Consider the following 25,285-nt stretch of genomic DNA (forward strand, 5'->3'; position numbering starts at 1 on the left):
TTACAACACAATGTGAAGTTGATTTTAGATATAAACAAAACAAAAACACAACATAAATCATTCCTCATTTGTTTTGATTGTGGAGAGCTACATACAAAAAAGGATGGAGAGCTTTGAACGAGGGTGGAGAGCTTTGAACGTTGGTGGAGATTTTATTGTCGTGCCCTTGTGATCGCTTCATTTCATTGTCGTGCCCTTATGATCTTGGCATTTTATTTTCGTGCCCTTGATAGAGATCTGTGGAGATCTAGGATTTTGTTGTCGTGCCCTTGTCTTCTCTACATTTTGTTGTTGTGCCCTTGTGATCTCCATGCCCTTTCTCTGCAATTTTGTTGCCATGTCATGCCCTTGTGATCTTTGTGCCCTTTGCAACACTACAACATTTGAGGTCAATTTGCAATGTCAATTTGTGACAATAGTGTAATTTGTGGTGTTCGGGCCCAAATGTAGTAGAGCATGCTCTGCAATTTTCTTCAAGGGGAGAAGAGGTACCTATGTAAATGTTCTTTTCTTTTCCTTCTAAACATGTATCTCTTTATATTTCCCCCAGCAAGTGATTAGAGAAGCCTATATTTATGTATATGCATGCTTATATATACATACATACACACTCACATATATGTGTGTGTATGTATATATACACATATATATACATATACATATGTATATACATATATACAAACATACATTTACAGATATCACAAGGGCATGACAATGATATGCACATATACATACATACATACATCTGCATATGCAATTTTATCACCTTGGAAAACTATATTTGACCTTTACTCAATCACCAAGAGATAATATAATTTATAAGTACAAATTTCTACATACTTAGTTTTGTATGAATAGTTTCGATTGAATTCATCTGAGGAGAGTGAGTCTACTCATGATGATAATGGCTCCATGTATTGGGTCTTTGGAGGAGAGAGACTTACAGAAGATTAGATGTTTATGGATATGGGATGATTTGTTTGTGTGAATGGCTAATTGGGCAACTTACAAAAATTCAAGGTGTCAATTGCAAGTAGTTTCATTAATTAGATAAGGAAATCAACTTTGAAAAATAGGATGATCAAAATTGGCATATCCATCCTTATGATAGATGTCTCTATCTCATAATATAGAATTACCTCAAATGACAAGCGACAATCAGAAGAACATTCATCTATACTATTTTTGAAGGACAAAAATATAATTTGGTGGAAAAAGTCATGTAGCTCCACATTGTGGCTATTCCATTGTCCACTAGTGGAAACTCTTCACATTAAATATGAAGATCTTGAAATTAAAAAAGATAACTATCAGAGATTTATATTTGTATTTTTTTGATAACAAATATACAGTCTAATTTTAAGAAAATAAGTCTTAAATGTATATGATATAATAAAATAAACAAGAGTACTAGTTGTAGTTGTATAATTCTAGTATTACTGATTATGTTAAACAAAATATTCAATAAAAAAAGTATGGAGTAACATAAATAGATCATCTGCTTGATCATATTATGACTTAATGTGAATGCATATGATCATTACCTGGACAATATTATGCACAAGATATTTACTCAACCACCAGGAGATAATATAATCTGTAAGTACATATGTTTGCATGTTAGAGTGGGGTTATTGTTGCACCAAAAGACTGATCTATCAACGTCTGATACAACCACTCAACTTATAGTACACAAGAGATGATTAAGCCCTTGTCACAAATCTTGAAAGGAGTGATGAACAATTTCTAACAATCTCCCCCTCGGCATTACCCGAGGACCTAAGGATTCAAACTTGTGACCAAGCTCTAATACCATTTGTTAGAGTGGGGTTATCATTCCACCAAAAGACTAATCTATCAATGTCTGATACAACCACTCAATTTATAGTACATAGGAGGCAGTTAAGCCCTTGTCACGAATCCTAAGGGGAGCACTGAACAAATTTTTAACATTGCATACTTAGTTTGGTTTGAATAAATTCGATTGAATGCAAGGCTAATTTCTTGTGTGAATTCAAGACATGAATGGTTAATTTAATTTAGCACAAGTACTATGCAAGTGTGTATGTATGCATGTAAAGCAATTCACACAATGAACTGATTTACATACATACATACACATACACATACAATCATCATAATCAGTTATACTTGAATCTGACCAAAGCTATTATATAAGAACAACACATACATGTCTAGAAAGAAAAGAAAAGAACATTTACATAGGTACCTCTTCTCCCCTGGAAGAAAATCGCATAGCAAGGGCACAGAGATCATAAGGGAATGACAACAAAATTTAGATCTCCACTAATCTCCACCAATGTTCAAAGCTCTCAACCCTCATTCGGAGCTTTCCATCCTCTTTTGCATGCAACTTTCCACAATCAATCAATACAAATGGGGAATGATTAATGTCCTCTTTTCTTTTCTTTTTTGTTTACAATCCATAATCCACAATCCACAAGATCTCTCTGTATACATACATACATACATACATACATACATATATATAGACATACATATATACATACTTTCTAAGAGTTTACAATTGTTCAACAAAATTAATGTTTTACAAGAAAATGCATCTAAAGAGCTGTTAGCTTAGAAGCAAGAACATGGTGTTGAAACAGTAAAAAAAGTGTTTAACATGAGAGGTTCATAAGTGAAGGTGTTGACCAATCTTGAAAACTTGAATGTTGAAATGAAAGCTATCGATGATCAAACACCTATGAAAGAGTTACAACACACTATGAAGTTGATTTAGATAAGGTAGAGGCAGATATTCATTAGTTTGATAATAAAAATTTAAGGCACGAGAGCAAAGGAGAAGGAGCGGCTTTAGAAAGAGAACAAGGAGTGGCTTTAGAAAGGGACTACACGACAGAAACAATAGCTAGACAACATAGGGGATATTATGGGAGCCATTGGATAGAATCCAAGAAAGTGTTGCACTAGGTACTATGACATTGGAATCACTTGCAAGTGTCTTTGAGAATTTACATTCCAAATATTAAATGCTTATAAGAGTGTTTCAAGTATTGGCACAATCTCCTATGATGATCCCAAGTATCAAATACTTATAAGAGTTTTTCAAGGTTGGGAACCATTTCAACATCCTTTGCATGGTTTAGAGGTAATGTCATTGTGGCAGAGGCTTCTGAAAGGGAATGAGCCTCATGATTATGGCATTTACACAAAAGCAGAACTTGCTTCTTCAACTTCTTTAACTCAACTCTTCACTGAAGTTATTCTTCAATTCCTTGTATATGCAATTTTTATCACCTTGGAAAATTGTACTTGATCCTGCTAGCTAGAAAGAACCGATTGTTCATTTTATTGTACCTAATTTGATGATAGTTCTAAAGGAATTTGTAATCAACCCATCTAATCAACAATTAGATCCATTTAATTGGTTATGGCTAGTTTCTTTCTAAAAATATCTACTATGATATGCTTTTGTAAAATTTCTTGCGAACTCTTCCCACTTTTTCTGGTCTGCATTATTTTTGTGGAGGATCTTGAGGTAAGTCACTTAGCACGGGTTGAGTGATTTTTTTTTTTTGGATTCTGGAATATGTATGCAACTGGATCAATTTTTCTGTTATGTAGCTAAGATATAATAAGCACCTTAAAAAGATCTCTAAATATACATGTTAAAAAGGAGATATAAAGAGATACTTGTTTAGAAGAAAAGAAAACCAACATTTACATACTCTTGAAGAAAATTGCAGAGCTAGGACATGGCAACAAAATCATAGAGCAAGGGCACAACACGACAACGAAATCGTAGAGCAAGGGTACGACATGGCAAAGAAATCACAGAGCAAGGGCATGTCACCGAAATCGTAGAGCAAGGGCACAACAACCAAACACAGAGATCACAACGGCATGGCAACCAAATCACAGAGCAAGGCCACGACAACGAAATGCAGAGATACATCACAGGAAAGAAATGCACCAAACACATGCATAATCACAAGGCTCGTTCCCTTGCAGAATCCATAACCTAGTTAAATATACATATATATCAACCCAACTAATCAACAACTAGACCCATTTAATTGATTATGGCTTGTTTCTTTCTAAAAATATCTACTATGATTTGTTTTTGTAAAATTTCTTGCGAACTCAACCCATTTTTAGTGGTCTGCATTATTTTTGCGTAAGATCTTGAGGTCAGTCACTTAGCACAAGTTGAGTGAGTTTTATTATTTTATTATTTGGATTCTAGAATATGTATGCAACTGGATCATATATGTCATAAGCACCTTGAAAAAGATCTCTCTAAATATATAAAGAGATACATGTTTAGAAGGAAAAATAAAGACACACATGCTTACAAGGAAAAGAAAAAAATATTTACATACGTACCCCTTCTCACAATTGAAGAAAATCGCAAAGCTAGGGCACATAGATCACAAAGGCACGACACGACAATGAAACCACAGAGAAAGGGCATGACACAATAATGAAATCACAAAACAAGGGCACGACACAACAATGAAATTGCAAAACAAGTGCACTACAAAAAATTGCAGAGATCACGAGGGCACCGATCACGAGCACCACGATAATGTTCATAAATCTCCACCTCTTTCAAGTGCAACTCTCTCCAAAATCAAAACAAATGGAAAATGATTGTCTTGTTTCTTTTTTTTGTTCTATGCTCGCGAGGGCATCGCAATTACGACATGGACATCAATATTGCGATGACGTCAGGGGAAATTGCAAAAAAAAATTTGAAAATGACCACAAATTACACTATCATTGCCAATTGCCATCGCAATTTGACCCCAAATGTTGTAGTGACCGCAAATTGAGATTTTGTTTAATATTTTTATTGAAAAATAAAAAATCATCTCTATCACCTTACTTTTAATTTATCTCATTTGATAATTAAATCATTTACAATTTTTTTATTATATTGGTTCTTACTATACTAAAAACAAGTTTTAGATTATGAATTGATTATTGTATGAGATGATATGCAACTTAAATAAATGAGTAACCCCGCACCCACATTAGCATTAGAACTAGCATCGGTAAGTTAGCTAATGTCAACTTCTGTGTCCACATTCACTCCCACTTTTGCATTCGCTTCTGCTCCAACTTCTTCTCCCGCTACAACAGTGACGACTTCTTCCAAGGGCGGTGATGCTTCAAGAGGTGTACGCCAGTCTTCTACTATCCTTTCACAATCGAACCTTGGGGTAGGTTCTTGCCTTGTGCCTTTGGCGGGTGGTGGGCCCTCTGCTACGACTAGGGCTTCTCCAGTGGGTCTTGTTGGTGAGGCTTTTCGTCCCCTAGGTGTTGTGGTTGGTTTTGCAATATCTTATGCAGATGTGATAGTGTTGAGGCTAGGCTTGGTGGTTAGGTTGTGCGTCCAGGGGCCCATGGTGTTGTGCCTATTACTGTAGGTAACCCTATTATGATCAATCTAAAGCCTGATATTGTTGATGAGATCTCTACTTATGTGGAGGACTTCTCCTCTAGAGCTGCAATTTTTCATTTTAGAGGTTTTTGGCCCTCGTCAGATCTGCATGCTTGGATTTCAAAAATTTGGGAGCCTATCATTTCAAATTTAGTCCAGATTTTCCCTATGTCAAGGGGCTTTTTCATTGTAAAATTTTCTACTAATGATGATCGAAATGCAATCATTTTGTGTGGTTTCTCTTGGAAGGAGAGGTTCCCCTTGATGGCCAAACCTTAGTATGTGGATTTTGATTCGCCGATTGAATCCTTTAACAAGATTCCTTTGTGGGTTAGGTTGCCTAATCTTCCCCTTCACTTATGGCTAGATTCCGTCCTGGAGGCTGTGGGGGAGGCCCTTGGGGATTTTTTGCTGGTTGATACCGCATCATCCAATATGTTTCAGACAACATATGCTCTTATTCTTGTGGAGATTAACGTCTCCAAGGGGCTCCTAGAAATTATTATACTGGACTCTCCAAATAGCTCTTGGATTCAGCTTCTTGATTATGAAGGAATTCATTTCAGATGCAAGAAATGCCATAAGACCAACCATCTCATTGTGTGTTGCTTCTCTAGAAAGATTAGATTGAAGAAGCCACCTACTTGGTGGTCAGGAGTTTTAGATGATCACTACACGGTTTAGAAAGCTCCCTCTAATGGGGAAAAGCTGGGTGATTCTTCTCGAATTTCTTTGGTGGAGGATTTTGTTGTTGTTTTTGATGATTTAAATGTTACCCCTATGGCAAGGAACAATACTATTGTCCTTCCCTCGGATGCTACAACGGTTGTTTCGTCTAGTGCCCCAAATGCGGTGTTGTCTCAGGTCAAAGTTGTCCCTTCTACTGTTATGTTCCAAATTTCGAATGCTAGTGGAATTTCTTCTCCTGCTGGAAATTGTTCTCCTACTGTGACAATTTTGGGGGTAGTTTATGGTGTGGATGACTTTATGTAGCAAAAGGTTGCATGTTTGGTGGAGGATGGATGGACAATTGTTAAAGAAAAAAAGGTCAAACCCTCCAACCCACCATTCAATATGTCTTTACACTCTCAAAAGACGGGACATAAATGTAAATCTTGATTTATTGTTGTTCTCTTGTTCTGTTTGAAGGTGTCCCTTATTGTTTGGCTCTCCTGGCCTTTTGGCTTGTTTTTTTGTAGTTTGTCAAGGTTCAGGACTTGGAACCTTGGGGTTACAGGATCCTGTTCAAAACCTGTTAAGGTGGTAGTAGTGCACTATGTTATCTATGAGGCCACCCTAGTCAACCTATTTTTTTGGTGGGTGATCTATTTTTTCTTTAGTTTGTTGTAATTTTTTATTGGGCCTCATTGAAAATTATCTGATCTGTAAAAGGTTTCAAGCCCCCTTAAAAACATGTTTTACTTAATCAAAAACTTAAATAAATGAGTACATTTTTCCTTGCAAATATTTCATAGAGAAACATGGTGAAAACAATTATTTAAGGGTCAAAATAATGGGAAAAGCTAAAGTATAATTAAGTGGCTAAAATCGATTAGCGCTATCTTAGCAAAATACATAGTCTCTAAATAAAAGTGGGAAGATAAAAAAAAATTGTTTTCTTCAAGAAAATGACAATTGAAACATAATGACATGTTCCATGCAATGTGTTACATAAGAAAATGTGTATACAAAATTACTTGGAGGATGGTAGTCTTAATGAGCTATTTTAAGGAGACTATTGTCACTTAGGTTTGCACCCTTGTCCAAAGCCTATGCATGAGGACAACTTAGTGAAACATGGAAACAACCTCCAAGCTGTGGGACTTGAACTATGAGGTTGAGTCTCCGGAGAAGGCCGGCTTCCTCTTACTATCAGGGCACACCTAACTACTCTTGGAAAGGAAAAGGGAGAAGGAATGCATGGAAAGCAAATCTACCTATTCTAATCTAGGGAGGTGATGCACCAAAATAGAGTATTCGGACCAAACTCTGCCCATATATGCACTATTGAACCAGAATGAAACTAAGGATATACACATTCAGACTTGCTTTAATCTAATAATCACATGCAGATCAGAAAACCAAGATGAATGACACAAGGAAAGAGAGATTCACTTATATTATCATTCATAGGCCAAGGAGATACAATCATGTAGATTACAGATTTCCACAAAACACTACTGGAGGCAAAGAGTTCTTGCACTTTCACACTAATGGCCGAAGGAGATAAGGCAGAAAATCACGTAGCTCAGAGGCACAGGGGAATTTACACTGAAAATTCGCAAAGCAATAACAGAGAAAACAGAGAAAGGTCGATCTTGACAAAATTCACAAAAATTGCCTTTATAGTGCAGGCATAACTGAGATGTCCTCCAACTGTAATTACTTCGCAACAACCTACCATTAAGTCCTGTAGAGAACAATCATGGAGAAAATCTTATCTGGATACGGATCTAGATGCAATGATATCTGATCTTCTGTGTCAAATAATGCCTTAAGAGGATGGAAACAGCGCCATTAAGCCATTCTGACTAGCTAGATGGATCAAAAATTGGGTAGTGGAATGTCCCTCTCATTCTACATTCATTCTAGGTTGGTTGGGATTGATTACAGAGATCAGATTCGCAAGATAACCTGGTTTTCCATCATTTTGGCTCGTGAATCAGCAAGTCAATGAGTCAAACTGAAATCGCAAGCAGGACGAGCAACGTGGACCAACGAGCTTATTTCGTTTTGCCACCCCGCAGGTCCTCTTGAATTTGACCACGCCTTATGGACTAACCGCGCCACCTTAACCCTGACCGCGACGGTCTTGCTAAAACCCTAACCGTGGCAATTGTTTTAGCCACTGTCGTTAACTATCAACATTACTTGAGCCACCGGGACACGTGTCCTCCACCTGCCTTCCTGCATTACTTAACTCCTCAACTTCATCTTGCGAGAAAGCGTTGATCGTTGATCTCCACAAGATCAACGATCAAGAAAATCCTTCGTGTACTGTGCCTTGTTCTTGCCTGAGGCCCATAACACTTGGCACACATCTGTGATTATCCATACCACCCCTGGCAACACATGGCATCCAACAGGCGACCCACAGAGAAACTAGTCCTGCAAAGACACGTGGCGACAAAGCGCTTCCTCGCATTATCTATCTTGCCTGCATCTTGACCTTGCGGGAAAGCCTCATCCGCAGATCTACTCGCATCGAACGGCGAGAATCCTTCAAGCATCACCCTGTGAGAAGAGCGGGCCTGTGATGTCATTTGAGATAGGTGTCGCCAGGGCGCATGCCCGCAATAATTAAAGCCCTTGCATCTCCATCAAGAGGGAAAGCGCTAGCCCTTGATCTGGGAAGATCCGACGGTGCCCGTAACTTGCACATTGAAACTTGACGAAGACCCCGCGTGACGTCATGTTGTCCACGCGTCAGAAAGGGGCATTCCCACATGATTTAACTCCCTTGCAACTTCATCTTGTGGGCGTGCGGTGATCATCGATTTGGGAAGATCTGGCGGTGGATAAGAAACTGCATCTCTGCGGTTGGCCAAAGGAAGACAGACCCACCTGCCACGCGGCGCAAAAGGGCTTGCCCGCAATACTTAAAACACTTGCATTTGTATCTTGCAGGGAAGCGCCTGCCGTAGATCTGGGAAGATCTGATGACGAGGAAAGTTGCACGCCGGTGGGGCAAAATATTAAAAATACCCTAGGCATTAAAATATCATTAAATTTGGCAAGTAGCTGTTAGATGGGTTGGATATTCAAATTTGAATTTGGCGGGGAGGCAAAAATGGATAACAGAGACCAAGCTTCACAGACGTACTAACTTCTTGATTAAGAATCACAACAAAAGAATTTACATAAAAAGAGATCTTTAAAATACTCTTTTTTAAAACCCTTGATCTCATATTACTAATACTGTTATCAATTTTTTTACATTTACTAATCAATATGTATTGACTCCCTCTACTAAAAACTTAAAAACTCTCACTATTTTTCCTATCATCCAAAAATATTTAATATAAACAATAAAAAATATATATAACTAAATATTATATAAAAATTTAAAATGTCCATTGTCATCCATTCATGTGTGAAGTTGTGAATCCCTTCAATATTTGGTTTATATCATATTATTATCAATTTCTCCCTTCTATTACTAAATGTTTTATAGGGTGAGAGAACATCTTTTAGAAATTTGAAACAAGTTGCAATATAATAATACTCATCTACATCACAAATTTCTTGGTACTAGTGAAATCTTGTCTCCTCAAAAAATTCATTTACATTGTCCACCTTCAAAATAATTTTCAAGTTGCTTACAGATATCCTTGTATGTTCAACAATATGACGAGGTGACAATAGGTTTCAACCATGTCTTTGGTACAAAATATGCAAATTGTTCCTACATCTACCAACTTCACATTTAAGGTGACCTCAACAAAAATATTAGAATTTTAGCCTTCCCCTTTATTTACAACACTCATATAGCCATTTTCATTATATTTTCCATGAGGTTGAATTCTTTGAAAAAAGGCATTATTTTTCTATCATTTTCATTTTTCCATGTGACCCTTGTCAGCTATTCTAGCACTATTGTTTTTTTTATTTCAATGTAAGTGTTGAGCATACATGCCACTTAATATCCCACTCATTTTTCTTTCCTCATCTCCTTCCTATCATTTAGCTCCTAAACCATCATTTTGGGCCAATGATGTTCATAAATGCTTTCAATCTTTTCTAAGTAGCTTAGCAAACCAATTACCACTATACTAACATAAAAAACATGTCAACTAAAAGGATCTCATACGTTAATTACGTGTTTTTTAATTCTTTGTACTTTCACCCACTTGCAATGTGATACTCGACCAAACTTCATGCCCATAGACAATAAAATGTCTTACAATTAGAATAATCGCAACTTCACCACATATCTTGTCAGTTGGATACCTTCACCCATATTTTTGTTTAACCATTCTTCTATACAAACCATGCATGGAGGGAGAGAACACCTATGTTTGACTCTAATGTCACTACTAAAGCACTCAAATATACCCTCTATAGTTGTAGGTTTAGCTTTAACTTGTTCATAAAGATTATAGATAACCATTCTATAGTCAATGAGTTTGACTCAAAAACTACATAGTTAAATCCTGATAGCAATATCACATTCTACAATCATTTGGAATTCCAATTTCTTCTATTCTACTCTCCAACTTGTTGCTAGGGATATTATCAAAATATTTTTGGTATCACATAACCACTGAAGTTTGAAGTTTTGTGTTTGTTAGACTAGCCTATGTTCTAAATGCTCCTGGAAATCTTTATAGAGTGGTTCTCGGTGATGTATTAGTTATGATTTTGGATTTGACAATGGTTTGTGTTCTAGAAACAAAAGCTTTCAAGAATTTACAAAATTGATAGACAAATTTACAAACAAATTTTATTGACTTGTTTAATATTGTGTCAACTTAAAAATTATATATTCTAAATCTAGGAAAACAGAGAAAAATTTAATTATGAGGAAATGTGTATTCGATACATCTTTGACACAAGTCAATCTGGTCCACGAAATAAATAAATAGGACTTATTTTAATGTCTAGCAGTGTCCTGAGCTTTACCACTTGCAGACTTCCTTCTGCTTTAATATCTTCCACGAAGGATGGCTCGCTTGTAGTTTCAGTAATGGAGGGCTACTTTTCTGTTGTGCTTATCATTAAGAAGCTTTCCACAATCTAACCTTTGCAAATCCATGATAATCTATTTGTTTTCTCTTTGCTGCAATGCCCATCAAAGCCCTGTAGGGTTGTGCTTCCCAAAGGCCATTAATTTTTCACTCTTGAAATACATAATATTTCCTTTTTTATTAGATCTTTATATTTTTTCATGCTTTCAATGTTTGTCTCATGCTCTTAAAACGATCTTCTAGCAACTTCGCATTCGCCGTCACACACGGAGAAACCAGATCACATCAATTACTCTCCGAGTATTAATTCTTCTAGTATAATTATAAATTCATATAATCCATAAGATGAAAGCTAAATATTTCTCCTTGTGTATATCAATGCAAACCGTTTTCTTATATCCAGTGAATTATTAATTCATCAACCTATAATATTTATCTCTGAACACGTCTGGCACTATTGCTATTAGAAGCGGGTGGTTACTCTTCAGTAGAACTTGTATGACACGTTTATTATATACAATAGTACAGGTTGTGCAGTGCGCTAACTGCTCAGTGCTACGTATCATTTTAAGCTTGAACGATACAATCTTTGTAATCGTCTAGAGCCTGCAGGTGCATGCTCAACCTAAGACTCATCTATATAATCCGTATAGATTACTGGTTTTGGTATCAGCAAACATCTTTTCTATGAGGAGCATGGAAATTTGTTTAATATGATTCATTACCGCTAAATGTGGATTAAAACAAACGCTACTCCCCACAATTAAGAGTGCCGTTCTTTCGCTATCTTATGACATTTCCAAATTCTCGTTCTTGCACGATCAAACTCTCTAGCAGGTTACAGCTCTGAAAAAAATATTAGCCCCAACAGGAAAGGAATTATCCTCTTGGAATTTTAGAACCTTGTTCACTCTTAAAGATGTGCTCTAGAAAATTTTTATTTTCTCCATCTTCTCTTTCTGGAGCTATTTTTTGATCGACCTATATTAAATTTGGTAAAATGTCTCCCGGCACTGGTCCTTAATTTCAACCTTCATTATTTATCTCTTTCAGTATTTCGTTCCATTCTGTATTATCTTTTCTTAATTCCATTTTATGCGTTTCAAACCTTGTAAGGCTTTAGCCATGATCCTGGTTTTGGCTATGAAGTTTCATAAGGACTTACATTCAAATTAGCCATGGGGGTGCTCGTTTATTATAGTGCAAACTTCTACCAAACGAGCAGAATATTAAGGTATCAAAACAATTGCATTTGATGGATAATGCATTTCGAATGGCATGTCTTTTCAATAGAAAAAGTACCATAAAGGCCTCCAGAAATGGTTACAGAAAACTACAAATGTACAGCCCTTGTACACCGAGATAAGCACAATCAACAAAGAAGATGGGTACATGTGAACAGGAACAAACAAATATGTCAGTACGAGAGTTCGGATTCACCTAAAGTTACCAGTTGGCACCCATGGATATATCTGGGAACGGCAAATTACACTCATCAGATTAATAAAGTACAGTCACCAATCAAAATATTTAGATCCATGTCAATATTCCATTCTTGTTTCAGGTTTCGCCTTAAAAGCCGTTTGGTCAATATTGCTCAATGCTGCAATTAGAAAGCGCTCTGATCTTAGATTTAAAATTAAATCATGGATTTCAATACTTTACAAAGCAGCCATCTTTTACTATACACATCGAATTATCTATTGGTAGAAAAGGCCTACAAAAGAGGGAAGAAAAATAATGGACAATTGAGCAAAGAATGCCTTTTTACATTACTGATATGGGGCATTGTACACTCAAGAACAGGTGAGACTGCAAACTAGCCTGGTCACCACCGAAGCTACTTTGGCTTAGAAAGAATGGCATTAGCAAGGAGGTAGAACTAATGATACATGGTGTAACCTGGAAATAGCTTACAATATGAAGCTTCGGATAAGATGAACTCAGAAAACTGTCGTTCCAAATTAAATGAAATGCTAACAATTAGAACTTCTTCGTATTTTTATCCGTACTTTATGTACACTGCTAACATCTGTTGTTTCCATCCTACTTTGCACTGAGCTAGTTTCCATGGTTTCAGAAATCCTCTGCAGAGAATTTGCTTCTGTTGGTTCAGGTCTTCTCTGCATGGAACTGCATTCTGGATTCTGCACATCAGCTGACCACTCCTTTACTGTCATCTTTTGCAACCGTAATTGCTCCTTCTCTTGCCTTCGCTTCTCCTTCTTCTGCCGTTTCCGCTCAAGATACTCAGGATCATCATGTTTGTGATGACCATCGGCCCCATGCTTGTGGTCTTTGTCTGCTCTCTTTCTTTTCTTGTCTTTCTTGTCTTTCTTCCCTTCCTTGTCTTTTCGACTCTTTCTGTTACCGTCTTGCCTCTCTGATCTTTCTGCAGCAACTTCTGTTGATAAAGCACTTTGTCCAATAAGTTGATGGCTTTCCAAACCCCTCTGATGAGAGCCATTTTGCTCACTTCTGTCCTCACACTCTCCTCCACTTGCTGAAAGATATTTATTATGTTCCAAAGCAACTAAATCCCTGGATCTACCTCCCAAATCATCTCTTTTCTTCACAATTGCCATTGAACAATTTGCAACATAAACAGCATTCATTGAATCTGCTGTGCACTGCAACTCGTTCGCAGTCCCAGTGTCTTGAAAATCCTTAACACTGCTAGTGCTTGCATTAAGTTGGGAACCATTGAGACAGAGGCCGAGTGCAACCTCTTTGGTTAAATAAACATTTTGTTCTACAGCAACAGCTTCCACAGCCTCACCCCCAGGTGTACATGGACTTCTTTCCAACACTGCACCAACCCGTAAACCTGCATCCACTGAGACAGAGGAGCTGGCAACTGGGCACACAGCAGACACCCCTTGATCTAAACCACCAACTGGAGTGACGCCTATTAAGTTTCCAACATCTTCTACAGCTTCTGGAGGTTTGATCCGTACTTTCAATGCAGGCAATTTGCGTTCATTGCCACCAGAACTGCTGCTGATTGTAGCGTCCACTTCCTTTACAACCTCTGAAGAATTAAATGCAACAGAATTGTGGTGAGGCTGTTCCTCATCAGAAACATGAGGCCTGGAGAACCGTATTTTCATCATGCTTGGTTTTGCTCTTTGTTCACCAAGCACTTCAGCATCTACGGACTTCGCTGAGATTTTCAGATTTTGCTCATCACACACTTTAGCGTCCGTGGACTTGGCTGAGATGGCAAGTATCTTGGACTTTCGGATGTGATAAAGTGTTGGAGACCTGGATATTTGAGAACAAAAAATTATTGAAGCGTAATGAAATAAAATTTGACATCTACCTGGAAAGAAACTTACCGGCCTGCAAGAATCTGTAAAATACAGAACGTTTGATGCCGTAAAGTAACATTCCCAAAAGCTTTGCGACTCTCAAGCAGATTAAGCAAACTAGCTAGAGTCGTGCAGTTGATACTGTTTACTGCATCTTTTTTCACTTGGCATAGGTATAGACAATGCATGAGAACTTTTGCTTGTACTGAAATACGAAATCAACACCAAAGGCAGATATCAGATAAATGCTGCAAAGATAATGAATACAAAATAACCACGAAATTTTATAAAGCAGAGCAAACCTCGTAATGATGGTTCATTTTCTATAAATCTCATAGCTAAAGACAATGCAACACCAAGACCGTTTCTGTCAGCTTCAAGGTTGACGAAGGCTTTAGTTGCTTCCAAACGAACTTGCCATTCCATATTGGCATTTTGGAATGGTTTGATAAGTTCCTCCAAATCTTCCTGTTATGAGGCTAATATATAAGTACAATAGTACTTATAACAATAAATTGAGAACTAAATACATCAATACAGAAATTTGGATGTACCAAGGGAACGAAGTGTGACAACTTCAATGCAATTTGTGTCAAAGTACGAATACAACTAACGGTCAAGACTCCATTATAGCTTGGCATCAACCTGCCAAAAGGAAAAATTTAAATGACAAAGCAGTGATCGTCAAAAAAATTCCAGTCTCACCTTCCATGCTTCTTCTTAAATATAAGAACACTAAACAAACTTGTCTGCTCCGATCATTATCAACCATATGAATTGAAAATTTAATATCATCAAGGAAAAGGCTAAAAATAATTATTCTTCCCATCTAATAAATAGAGTCAATTGCTTAATCTAAGATACATTGAAAATAACAATTTAAAGTAATTAAAATTCATTGTATTAAGATTGAGCTGAATAAATGCCCCTAGAAAGAAAACTACGTGTCACAGAAGACTCTCCCTTCTCCAACCAGTAACCAATACATGCAGTTTATTATAAAAAGAAATATAATGCAAAAGATTATCATAAAAACAAATTAGTTACAATCACACCTACCTTTCGAACTGCAACAGACGGTCTATACGTTTTAAAAGTTGTGGCAGTGCATGAAAACTCTGCAAACAAAGAAATTATCAGCCAGAACTTTTATGAACTAATCTACAATTGTCAATAACTATAAAAGTAAAAATCCTTCAGTTTTAAAGAAAGATACACAGCCAGACAAAATGCATAGCAAAGGGAGGAAAAACATTTGCCCACTGTTCACCTTTCACTTCAATGAGTATCATTTTTTATAGAAATTTTAGAAATACCCAATGTCTACAAGCCAAAATATAGACCAATTGGACTAGAAACAACATACAGGTACGAATAGATATAAAAATATATATACCAAGACCATAAATAGAATATTAAAACTACACAAAGCAGATTGGGTCTGGCCATTGAATATAAGTACAAATATAAGAAACCAAAGTTAAGGTTCCTCTAAAGCCACAATGCCTGCCAGGGGCAGGAAACAAACAGGATTACGAGCATTTGATGATTATTGAAGGAAGTGACCATTATCACTTTTTTTTTTGCAATCTTTTGGGAGGACAGACGAGAAGTCCCGCTCTACTACATGAGAGAGAAAAAGCAGCAAGATCTACAATCTATTATAGAATGCCCAGGATGAAAGAGGTTCATTTGAATGGCATCAACTTAAGACATGATAAGAAAAATAATGGTATATGCATGTTTCTGTAACCCATGTCAGAGAGACAGAGAACTAGGATATCCTTGTACAAACATATAGAGGTACTTTTGGTGATCAATCACCATCATTGCATCTCCTATCCAATAGGAAATAATGCATAAGACTCCAGCATCCAAGATATCATTTTTAAAAACGTAGAAACCTGATTACCAAAATGGTCACCTATAACAACGTTGATTTGAGAGTTATTGCTTCTTAATGGTGAAGAGCCAATTGGTAGAAATATTACATCTTAGAAAGATTAGTTTGGTTAGTCATGGGTTAATAGATAAGCATTAGTTTAATAGTTGGTAATATGTCAAACAGACTTGGTCATTGTAAATGAACAAATATTATTATATTCTCAGTTTGCTTTGAAGTTTTGGTAGTTGCTTGGCTGGCTAAAAAGTCAAAGGCTTATATAAGCCTACAGTGTGATTGTAATCAACCCATCTCGATATATAACATTTTGACTACATTCAATCATAATGTGAATTGTTTACTATGCATTTAACATTTCAGTATAGTTTCAGATCTTGTGCCAACTCGAAGATAAGATGATGACAGGAGGTTAAATTTTTTCCATGCATAACTACTGCAGTTATTTGTTTACCGAGTTTGCCAGCTAGTGAAAGAAGAAAAAAGAACATTTTCACCCGCCATATATTGAGCAGTGAGAGGGTATCTCATATTTTGTGGGCTCAATATGTAGTACAACAATGTGAAAATTTGGGTAAACTACAAAGTATTCTGAATCATTATTGCACAACAAGATTTATCAAGGGTTTCTGTTTGAAGAGAGTTTTCTTTTTTTTAAATAAATTTCTGTGTACGTTTTACAAAATGTGTAATACAAAAGATTAAAAATAGAGCATTAGTGAAGTCTTTCAATATAAAAAGCAGTAATCAATTCATTGTTTTATCCATATGTCCATTCTCTGTCAAGTACAGGTACAAAATTCTGTCTGATAAAATTTAGGAATCCACTGATCAATCTATAGATTTTGGCACAAACTTTTAATAATTTCTTTGTTATGGATGCATTAACAATTGAATCTAGCATCCCAATGCTAAAAAAAAAAAGTTACAGGATTCACATCCTAGACCCTCCAACTGCGTATGGGTGTGAGCCGGGTTTGGATTCATGAATCAGTCCACGCTCAGTCCCCGCAAGGTCTGTGTTTGGACATGTGGGTCCATTTGGGTCGGTGGACCTGTGGGAACCCAGTGAGGACCTAGGAGGACCATTTGCATACTGGTGTGGACCAACAGGGACCCACAAGGTCCAACCAGGTAAAGTGGGTCCAAACTTTAAAAGCATTTTTAAAAAATCTCCAAACCCTAAAACAACCCTAATATGGAGCCCATTTGGGTTCCAATGATGATGTTGATCTACCACTTGTAGCTGCCGAAGACCCCATTGATCTGGATTTTTGTGATTATCCATTTGACGACTGATGAACACTTTCATGATTCATGAACATTGAATCATGTTTCAAACTTAGATGAACAATATTCTGAATTTTCATTTTGTAATTCAGTAATAAAATGTGATGATTTTCTTTATAATCATTAACATAGATCAATGATCAAGTGTTTAAATTTGTAATGTTTATCTTTGACATTTGGCATTGATCAATGATCAAGCATCATTGATTCATACTATGAATTGATTTAGTTTACAATAACGTATATTTCACTCCTTTTTTCATACATATACATAGATACATAGATACATACAAACAAACATGAACCCATGCAAACCATAATGAAAAAAGTTAAAACCAATTCACAAACCCACGTATTGGGTTCTCATACCCAAACCTGTCCCCAAACCCGAAAAAGTTCATTAGAAAAAAAAAATTGATTATGCTGCTGCCAAAGATCTCTAAGATTCTAATGTTGCATCATATGGATAAGGAGGTCACAAAGGATGTTGGATGACCACAAAGATTTTGAATACATTGTCATCATGAGCATCTTTATGATACAAATATATGATATTCATATATGAACAATGAATTTTGAATCTTGCATCTTGAACTAAGTTAATTTGTTAAATGGTCATTGGTAATGGTTATGAAGTTTCAAGTTTCAAGTTTGAACTTATGGTTTGTGAATTGGATTTCAATTTTCTCTATTCAACTATATTTGGTATGTTCTATAATATGTTGAAGTATCATTTCATAATTAGCATTTTCAGTCATAGACTCGTATATATTATTATATATACTATGCAATCCCTACCCCTCCCCCCCCCCCCCCCCCCCCTCTGCACCCCACTGCCACACCCTTGTACCCAAATTGAGGCCCTTTTTTTCTTGCACCCAAAACTCGTCCCGACGCCCCCCCGCACCACCGTGTCGGTGTAACACTAGAAAAAACCAATTCACAAACCATGTATTGGGTTCTCATACCCAAACCTGTCCCCAAATCCAAAATGGCTCATTAGAAAAAAAAAATTGATTATGCTACCAAAGATCTCTAAGATTCTAATGTTGCATCATATGGATAAGGAGGTCACAAAGGACATTGGATGACCACAAGGACTTAGGCAGATCTTTATCTGTTGACTTATCATTCAAATATGGTGAGGCACCAGATATTAATATCGGTTTCTCTTTGGACCAAGAGATTGGGGATATCATTCTTTGATTTGTACATGTGGACGCAGAATATCTCTACATTAATTGGTAGTATTGTAGATGCAGATTTCATCTTGATTTTGCAAGTGGAGTGTTATTGTGGATGCAGTGTATGTCTCTATTCATAGCTAGATGTGTCACGATAGATGTGGAGTATCTCTCCATTCTCTGTGAAGGATTGCATTGTGGATAGTTGTCAATCTTGTTTCACATGTGGTATGATGTACTTCTGGATAGGAGATACTCATTATTTATATGTATTAATGATGTTGAAACTTAAATATCTTAAAACTATAGAAGGTTGTATCTCTCCAAAAGCTTGTTGAGGATGATGTGTGATAATGCAATGTTCCTCAATCTTCCTCTCATGGAACAAGCAATAACATCATCCCTATCAACAGGGAAAATGTTGTGCTTTGACTAAAAGTGTAATGAATAGGATAGACCCCCATGAATGCAATGAATGGTATTGGATATAGATTGATTGAATAATGATGATCATGTCATCAGAAATCCCTGTTATTTTAAGTATAGTGTTATGACCATGGCATTGTGGAGGAATGAAAGTAATGTTATCATACTATTATCTTGTTGGATGAGTTTATTAATTACATCTCTTAGGCAAGGAATGCTACAGTAGTTATCTCACCCATATTTTCAATCAAAAGAGATTCCAACCATCATCAATTGCAAAGATAGCAACCAAAGGAGATATAAGATGGTAAACCCTAGAAGCAGAAAACACTACAACATAGGGGTCTCCCTCTTATCCAGGGCATACTGATTTTCTGTTAATATAACGATCTCTTCCTGATAATGAGCACTCATATTTTATAATCAGTGACTCTATTATCATAAACAATAATGTTTTGGTCATCTTCAGCTATGATCCCCTTTCCTTATTGATCCTCCATGGATCTCAATCCAAGGGTCCTGTTTCTTATTGATCTTTTCCTGATCATTCAATATGATATAAATGGTGAAGTGTTTAGGACTTCATTTATACTTCCAACTCTCGAAGTCACATCTATTTGACAAATCAATATTATCTTTTCTGGTAGTTGCATCCTTTAAAGATTAATACACATTAGTTTATAACTAATTATAACTATATTACTCATCCAATAATTAATGATTGCTTGGCGACTTCAGTTGATAGTCAATCTAAAGGTGGCATGTCTGTTTAAGTCTTGATCACTTTCCTTAGTCGCTGAGTTAATTAAGTATTATAATACCATTACTGTATAATTGTGATATTTGCTGAGTTCGTAATGCTTATGGTATACAATATTCTTGCTTGTGATGGTCTAGCACATCATGCAGGAGTGTGTCGCGGCAGAATGATGTCGTGGGCTCTCAAATGGAATGATTGAGTTGTGGATGGGGTTGCTGGTGCATGATGGATACTAGATAAAAAAATTCAAATACAAAGAGGCTCACTGGGTGGAAGCCCTCATGAGGTGAGAGTCACTTCTTGAATTTATAGAGATCAGAGAGATGAAGCGTGCACAAAAGAAAATGGAGGAATTGGAGGAAGCCTAGGAGACCAAATTAAAGCCAGAGGACTATTGGTTTAATGACCCAATGGGCAAAGCAAAGAAAGCTTGAATTTTTCTTTTCCTTTTTGGGAAATTGTTAAATGGCCTCCTTATGTTTGTTTAAATCTTGACATAGTATAGGGCTTGGTGGAAATGATGTGGTGGTTACTAGGAAATGTGATACAATAGTAGGCTCTGAAGTCTGGTTTGGCAATATAGGTCCCTCGTCTGGATCTGATTTCAACCAGGCTCTGGTCAAGCCAAAAATGCTTGTAGGTCTAAACATGTACCATGACCACAGCATGTGGTTTGATGTCGACAGAACCTAGGCAAGCAAGGTCATATTCGGCTAAACCAATGTCAAACCCAATCGAAAAAGAGATGCTAGCATTGGTATTTTTTGATAATTTATATAAAATTTCACATTCAAAACCCAAAAATGTGTCAATCTTTTTGATTGATCTCCAAACCTAACTAGTTATCCCCGAAATGCGTTGATTACCAAAACAGCCTAAACCCCTCTTTGTGAGGTCTGCATAAAAATAAGCTATTGATGTGAGGGTAAGCAAAAAACCTCACATATGTTTTATCATGCGACATATAAGTATCGGTCCTTTGCTTAAATCATAAACAGGTAATTCTCAACTCGTCTTAAAAAGATAGGATAGCGTGTAATAAGTCTTTCATATTCGGTCGAAAACCGTCTGGAAACATTATCTGGATTGGCATAACAGTACGATGAAACATTAAATAGAAACAAAATATCCAAATAGATGATCCCTTAAAATGATTTATATTGGCTTATATGTCTAATTTGGTATGCAAATAGATTGTTTTCTCTTAAGATGGAGCATATTGGTTGTTGAGCCAAGGTTTGGTTGACCAAGAGGGATTTGCAAAATTGATTTGTTAATCTTCATGAAGTGTTTGTGCCTCATTCATATACCTTGGAAAGTTTCTAATGGGTAAAAGAGGCAAGCTTTTTTTCATGTGATTTTGTTTTTGTTTAAGGTTTTAAACTTATTTCATTTCTCTTTAATTGTCCATAACATCTACCTATTTTTTTGCACTCTCTTATTTTTATTTTGAATGTGTATAAAATTTCTTGCTATAGGAACTAAATGGCATCTACCTCTTCCTCTACAAGAAATACCAAATTCTAATTCTCCTTTGCGGAAGTATGAGTATGTTGAAAATATAAGACCCCTTCAAGGACGTGGTGGATTAAGTTGGAAATATTGGGGGGTTTTTTATTAGGTGGTGGGCCATTTGTGTGTATACCATAGAAGAGTAAACCTGAAATGCCCGGGAAAAAAAGGAGCACCTATGCCAAATGAAACAATATTAATATATATCATGGAGCATGAAGAAGCAAAAAAGAGAGAAGCATGTAGACAAAATATGACCATGATGCCGTTGAAGAAGAGCACCTATGCCAAATGAAACAATATTTAAAAATATTATGGAGCATGAAGAAGCGAGAGAGAGAGAAGCACATAGACAAAATATGACCACTAAAGATATCAAATGGAATGCAGCCCCCATCTTCAAATATTGTGATAGAGAAACACCTTTTATAATACTGCAGATGAGCCTAAAATTGAAACTCAAGCACATATTCCATGAAAAAGAAAGGACCTTTGGAAACTTCATTTTAAAGTGAGTTGGGACATTGCCGACCAAGATATAACAAAACACAGATATGCAAATGGGTTCCCTTTCAATGTTATTTGCTCCCCATTCTGGATGAAAATGTTGAAAAGTGTTAATAACGCTCCAAGTGCATATACTGGCCCTAGATACGAGAAAATATGCAACAACTTATTGGAAAGAGAGATCAAGGGTGTTGAAGATGCATTGAAGCCTATAAGGGGTTCACAAATTGAGATAGGGGTATTAATTGATTCAGATGTATAGAAAGATGCAATAAATCGTCCCTTGATCAATGTCATAGTCGTGTGCCCTAGAGGGCCGATGTTTTTGAAATCTGTGGATTGTGAGCAGCAAGTAAAAGGAGAGCAATTTATTTGTAATATTCTTATCTTTGTCATTGAGTCAAAGGGGCCTAGAACCATTCTTCAAGTCATAAGGACAATGCAATGACTTGTAGAATTGTTGGTTTGTTCATTGAAGAGTGATATGTCGTCCATGCACTCAATCTTATGCTACAAAAGATTGGGAACAAAATTGGGTGTATGCAAAGGTTGAGGGCATCCAAATGTTGGTCATAGACTCATATGACACTACATGACTCAAGGAATTTTCAGATTATGCTCAAGTATGGAGCTATTGAAGGTAAGTGAACTTGAAGTAGTAATTTAATTTTAAAAACTAGTACCTAATATTTTCTACTCCTCTTAATTTGATTGTGTAATGAGTATTCATTTTTAAGGTTTGCCTCTATCTAATTGTAATTTTTTGCTCATAATTTCTACTATAGGTTGTTCAGACCCATTTTGTATAAAACTAAATCGTCTCGAGACAATTTGTGAATGTGAAAGTGAAACTTCGCAATATGGTAATCAGCAATAATTTATCTTTATGGAGGCAAAGCAACACTAAGAGGGCGACAAAAATTAAGCAAAAGACAAAGGATGACTCGTCGTTGGAATATGTTAATCATCTTTGCATCATCAAGCACATTATGAGTGCTTTCGTACACAGAAATAGACAGCCCTTGCCTTTGAAAGGTGTGTGATTGCATCAACAAAATGTTTAAGAAGATGAAGAAAATCATAAATAACAAAGAGCAAGACCCTGACAAAGAATTCTTCAAACAACTATAAGCAATTGTTGTAGAACGACGGAGAAAGATTACAACTTCTCTACTTTTGCTTTGCTATGCATTGACACCAAAATATTATAGCAACCAACATCTTAGCATGTCGGGAAGGTTGCCACCACATGGAGATTTAGAAGTGTCTGATGGGCACAAGCTAGCACTCAACAACACTTTCTTGATGGTGATATGCAAGGATTGATTATAAATGAGTTCGTAGAATTTGTAAATGCAAGAGGTCTAAGTAGCGATGCTCTTCTTCATCGATTTAGGAAGGATGCTCATAGTTGGTGATACCTCCATGGCAAACAAACAATTCCAATTGCTCCAGCCCCTTGCAATTAAAATTATATCATAAGTTTTATTTATAATTGTAATTTACTCTATCTTGTCTTCATAGGTTCCTAGTTGATATGCATCAAAAAAGAGATTGGAGCACATCTTCTTTCATCCACTAAGTAAAGTGCAATTGGTTGCAATCAAAAAGAGCAGAGAACTCAATATATCTGCATTCCAACTCATGTCTACTTCCACAAGCAAAATGAATACAAATAAGGGGAGTGGAAGATGTAGGATATAAATGCAAAGCATTTGAACTTGGAGGCTTCCACTTCTCAACTTGCAATTGATGCATTGGAGGACTTGGACAGTGATAACATTATTGGTGCAGTTGTTTCATTGGGCCTTGGCACTATTTTTGTGAGTCAGTTAATGACATTGGAGAATAAGAAGAAGAAATTAATAATCCATTACACGATTGAAACGTAGTATAAAGTTTCAATTATCGCAACTTGAAAAAATGATACATGATGTTATAATTTGACATTTAATATTTTTTATGTTGAACTTGAAGTATATGATGCTATAATTACAAGTTTATGGTGTTTTAACTTTTTGTTATTTATATGATATTATATTACATTCTAATCTTAATTCATGCTTATACACCTCATATATATATATAAAGTTTTAAATTTTTTCTACCAACCAACCTAAACACCATTTCAAAATTTTGTCGTACCTCCAAACAAGTTCTTGAAACCCTTATCTAAATCTGAACCCAAACTGCAACTTAGGTTATTGATGTAAAGACACTTTGCTTCTATGGATATGGCTCACTCCTCGTGATAGAGGATAGATTTATACTTCAAGACGACAATGCAATCTTTCTATGATATAATAAACTATAATCTCTTATGGTCTAAAAACATTACCAGCTATTTTTTTCCCACTCTAATGTCAATTTTTTTAATTTTAGAAATTATTTGATTTACATTTTATTAACCAACAACCCTTAATGAGAACTCTATTTGCTTGACTAGATTGCTAGCTCTTCTACATCTGAACATAAATAAAATCCATGTTCCTTCTTCTACTCAATAAAGCACAGCTCAGTAGTGTCAAATAAAGTAAAAGAGCAAGCGTATGTGCAGTCACACATGCAACTTCTTTCAAACAAATATCACAATGTGTAAGGAAGCCACAATGAAGTTGTAGGATGTTGACCTAGAATGCATTAATTTGAATCTTTCTTTTGTTGCTTAATCTTCAATTTTTCTGAAAACTCAAGTAGCCAAGAAACTCATAATAGTCCAAATGGCAATGAAGATCCATGTGGTTATCCAACTCTAGTTACATCATCTATTGTAAACAAAGTAACAAGAATCGGAATCGGATCGGAATCGGCAAGGCCGAATCGAATCGTGAATCGGCAATGAATCAGCAATGAATTGGCGATGAATCGGCAAATTTGAAAAAACCCTTTAAATTTAAAGATTTTAACAATTTAAAACTTATTTCATGCACCCTTTATTGAATATAACTTAAACACACTATAACATCATCAAATAGAAGTTAAAACTTAACATACATAAACATGGAACATAAAATCCATCACATATGTAACTATGTTATCTAAAATGTAAATTGTAGGCTAGCTGAAGTAAATAGAAATCAAATGATCATAATGATTTAAATCATAGAATGTATGTAAGATGATCCATAAGACATCAAATCATAAATATATGTAAGAATCTAAGATGAAGATCCATGAAAATTTGAAACATATGTCTATCAATGATTCAGTATCAATATCTATAAACCAAATATAAAAACAAGGCTCCAGCTCAAGCCTCAGACTCATAGTCATCATC

The 25,285-nt window shown here is 36.0% G+C and overlaps 1 protein-coding gene across 2 annotated transcripts in view; it reads right to left on the reverse strand.

The window, feature by feature from the left end:
- Positions 1 to 12,722: 12,722 nt before the first annotated feature.
- Positions 12,723 to 25,285, reverse strand: part of TAF2 (TBP-associated factor 2) — a 234,990-nt gene continuing 222,427 nt past the window's right edge. For both annotated transcript variants that reach the window (XM_089805997.1, XM_089805998.1), the window contains exons 21-25: positions 15,489 to 15,547; positions 14,984 to 15,074; positions 14,732 to 14,897; positions 14,457 to 14,634; positions 12,723 to 14,382 (exon numbers count right to left, since the gene is read on the reverse strand). In XM_089805997.1, the coding sequence (XP_089662123.1) occupies positions 13,095 to 14,382; positions 14,457 to 14,634; positions 14,732 to 14,897; positions 14,984 to 15,074; positions 15,489 to 15,547 (1,782 nt within the window). In that variant the 3' untranslated portion in view covers positions 12,723 to 13,094. The remainder of the gene's footprint in view (positions 14,383 to 14,456; positions 14,635 to 14,731; positions 14,898 to 14,983; positions 15,075 to 15,488; positions 15,548 to 25,285) is intronic.

This window comes from Cupressus sempervirens, chromosome 10, assembly GCF_028749045.1.
Source record: "Cupressus sempervirens isolate cs-2001-9-10 chromosome 10, ASM2874904v1, whole genome shotgun sequence".
Lineage (NCBI taxonomy): Eukaryota > Viridiplantae > Streptophyta > Pinopsida > Cupressales > Cupressaceae > Cupressus > Cupressus sempervirens.